Raw genomic sequence first — 3,144 nt, 5'->3', positions numbered from 1 at the left:
TTGGCAAAATAGATTTCATTGTTAGCAGAACTAGCTTCACTGATTTAGAAAAATAGAGGTGCACAATGCTCTGGCCGCTCCTCGAACCTGTGTGTCTGCCAATGTTCTGACTGTTCCTTGAACCCAGGTGTGTGCCCACTGCTGCACCTCACACCTCACTGCCGGGTGTTTGTGATATTGGTTGCTGGAATAGAGTCGGAAAATCTCCCCAGCAACCACAGTCGGGGCCAATCCGGAGTTCCTCCACCTTCATTAGACTCCTTCCTTGTTTCCCTCCCATACCCATTTCTTGAGACATCAATCATTATAGAATAGACATTGTTTAGATCTGGAAATCCCCTACTCCTCCCTTCTCCTTTCCCCCTTGAGGACCTATAAAAACTGGGACCCCTTTCCCCTTGGGGTCGACTCCTCTGCCCCTGCGTGGGATACAAGTTGTCCCCAGAGCTCTGGCTTGCCCCCGAATAAAGCCTTGTATGGTTTGCCTCAAGCTTGGACTCTCGTGAGTTCTTGGGGGTCCACTATTATCCCGAGGCCTGAGCGAGGGGCTCCTCTTAGGGTCTTTCAGGATCAGGTAACAGAGAGGGGGGTGGTGAGTGGGATCTAAAACGAATAGGTAAAAAAAATTAAATCTAATAAAAATAAAAAAGGAAGAGGTGGGGGAAGAACAAGGAGACAGGGTAGGGTGCTTTACATGCAGGGATATATTAATTTTAGAATATATATTAGTACAATATTTTTATATAAGAAACAAAAATGGTTTTTTATAATAAGCAAAAATGTTCAAGACTCTTAAAAAAAAGATTAGCTTTCATCCAATTCCCTTTAACTTTTCCTTACTTTGTACATGAGTAATACTTGTTCTGAGGAAGAAAAAAATTCCAACCACCAATCAGACATCCTAGAAGTTTTATTTTTGTAGCATTTGATGTTAAACATATTATTTGATTTCTACAAACTGATATTATTTTATATACACTGTTTCACAAATTTTGTGTATACAAAAAAAAAGGTCACACACAGAACTTATTAAAGGATGTTCTTGGATCCTAGCCCTATGTATGGATGGTTTCAGGAGGTCAGGGTCTGTGCAGAAGACGGTGTGTCACTGTGAAAAGCAAAATAGATAATAGGAATCCAGCATTTATGTTTCAGCAATAGAGACTCTTGGTTCCTTTCTCCTAGTCTGTAGTATGAACCATAGTCACCTGATTATATCAAATAGCTAAAGAGAAAGTAGATCAGGGGACATCTGAGAGCAGAGGACAACTCACCTCAGAAGTCCTAGTGACATAGTGACCCATTGACCTAGTGACCACTCCTAATGCCCCATTGCAACTCACACAATTAGAGAAAAGCTGTCCTCGTTAGGTAGCTAATATGGAAGATGCCTGCACAGGCCACCCAGACCTGGAACAACATGAGCAAGGTCTTAGGTAGAAGGAGACAGTGTACTGGACTCTAGGAGAAAATTTTTTTCTTAATGGATCAGGCCCCAGATCACAAAGTCTCATCCCTCAAAGAACAACACTGAGGGACCAGAGCGCAGCTCCCTGTCTCCCTCCTTAGAACAGCTAAGGAGCCTGAGGGCACATAGTCAGGGCCACCCATGCAGAGCAGTGCTTACCTTCTCCATGACAAAGAGAGACAGGGTTGGGTCGAGGAAGCCGAAGCAGGAGCTGAGAGAGATGATCACGAAGGCTAGGAGGCCCATCTTGGGTAAGGTGACAAGTTTCCAGAAGGACTGCTTGCCTGGATCGGACTCTTGGGTTAAAAATAGAAACAGAGATACATCATGGCAATTACCATCTCTTAGCGTTATCTTTTAACTTACTTTGAGGGCCAAAGCTGGTAAGACTACCTATCTAGTAATAAAAATAAATAGTACAGTCGGGTTGCCTGAAATTAAATAGTCTCTTCTACATCAGCTTCCAAACTCTTCATCTTTAGAACGCATGATCAATTTTTATTGAAAAGACTGACTTTTATCCTGGCGTGGTGACATATACACAGCCTCTCAGCACTTGGGAGGTAGAAGCAGGAGGTTCAGGAATTCATTTCATCCTCCGCTACATAGTGAGTGAAGCCAGCCTGGCTCCGTAAGACTGATCTCAGACAGACAAACAAAGACAAACAAAACAAAACTCCGAAATAAAAAAAAAATTTAAAAAAGCAAATCTCAGGTTTTCAAATACAAATAGTGTCTGTCCAGTGCGATCAGTGTGTGCCGGGAGGTTTTTACGTTACAATCTAAAAGTAAGGCCTTTTGGATGGGACAGTGGCATGAACAGCCACAGAGAAATCACCATAGGTGCTTCAAGCTCCATGGGGGGGTGGGGGGGAGGGTTGCGCGCGCGCGCGAGAGTGTGTGTGTGTGTGTGTGTGTGTGTGTGTGTGTGTGTGTGTGTGGTATGGGAGGAGGGGGTCTTCATTTTCTTTGTAAAACAAGACCTGGTTACTTTTGTGAGTGCAAACTAAACCCTACATTGAAAGACTGGAAGGCGGTGTGAACGACTTTTATCATTTAAGATCATTTCTCCCAGTCTCCTAACCCAAGTTCATGACTATCTGAGTATCAGGCATGGCTATCTGCAATATCTAAATATTCAAAGAGTGTGCAAACTTTTGCTATTTTAGGTAATATTCTCAGGGAAAATTTCAGAATACAGAGAATACTGTCATTCAAAAGCGCCACCCTCAAACCAGAGTATGTATTTTACTTTAGAGAGGGGATAGTGCCACCTTGTGGCATAGCCAGGTATTGCCAGCAGGCCGTTGATACTAGTGGATTTTGAACGTCAATGAATTTGAATTGAAAATTACAAAAGATGGGCTGGAGAGATGGGTTGGCAATTAAGAGCACTCACTTCTCTTTAAGAGGAGCAGAGGTCTGTTTACAGTACCCACATCAGGTGGCTCACAATCACCTGTAGCTCCAGCTCCAGGGGCTCCAAGGCCTCTGCGCTCATCACACAATTTAAAATGGTAAAAATAACCAGGCATGGGGCACATGCCTTTAATCCCAGCAATTGGAAGAGAGAGGCTGTTGGAGTCTAAGTTCAAGGCCATCCTGGTTTACAAGAGAGAGTTGCAGGACAGCCAGGCAGGGCTATACACACACACACACACACACACACACACACA

The 3,144-nt window shown here is 43.6% G+C and overlaps 1 protein-coding gene across 4 annotated transcripts in view; it reads right to left on the bottom strand.

The window, feature by feature from the left end:
• The window catches only part of Slc18b1 (solute carrier family 18 member B1), a 30,849-nt gene that overhangs the window by 9,181 nt on the left and 18,524 nt on the right, over positions 1–3,144 (bottom strand). For all 4 annotated transcript variants that reach the window (XM_021174458.2, XM_029482804.1, XM_029482805.1 and 1 more), the window contains one exon: positions 1,628–1,764. In XM_021174458.2, coding sequence (XP_021030117.1) covers positions 1,628–1,764 — 137 coding nt within the window. The remainder of the gene's footprint in view (positions 1–1,627; positions 1,765–3,144) is intronic.

Source organism: Mus caroli, chromosome 10, assembly GCF_900094665.2.
Source record: "Mus caroli chromosome 10, CAROLI_EIJ_v1.1, whole genome shotgun sequence".
Taxonomy (NCBI): domain Eukaryota; kingdom Metazoa; phylum Chordata; class Mammalia; order Rodentia; family Muridae; genus Mus; species Mus caroli.
Note: the sequence above shows the minus strand (reverse complement) of the source record. Positions and strands in the feature narration are given on the sequence as shown.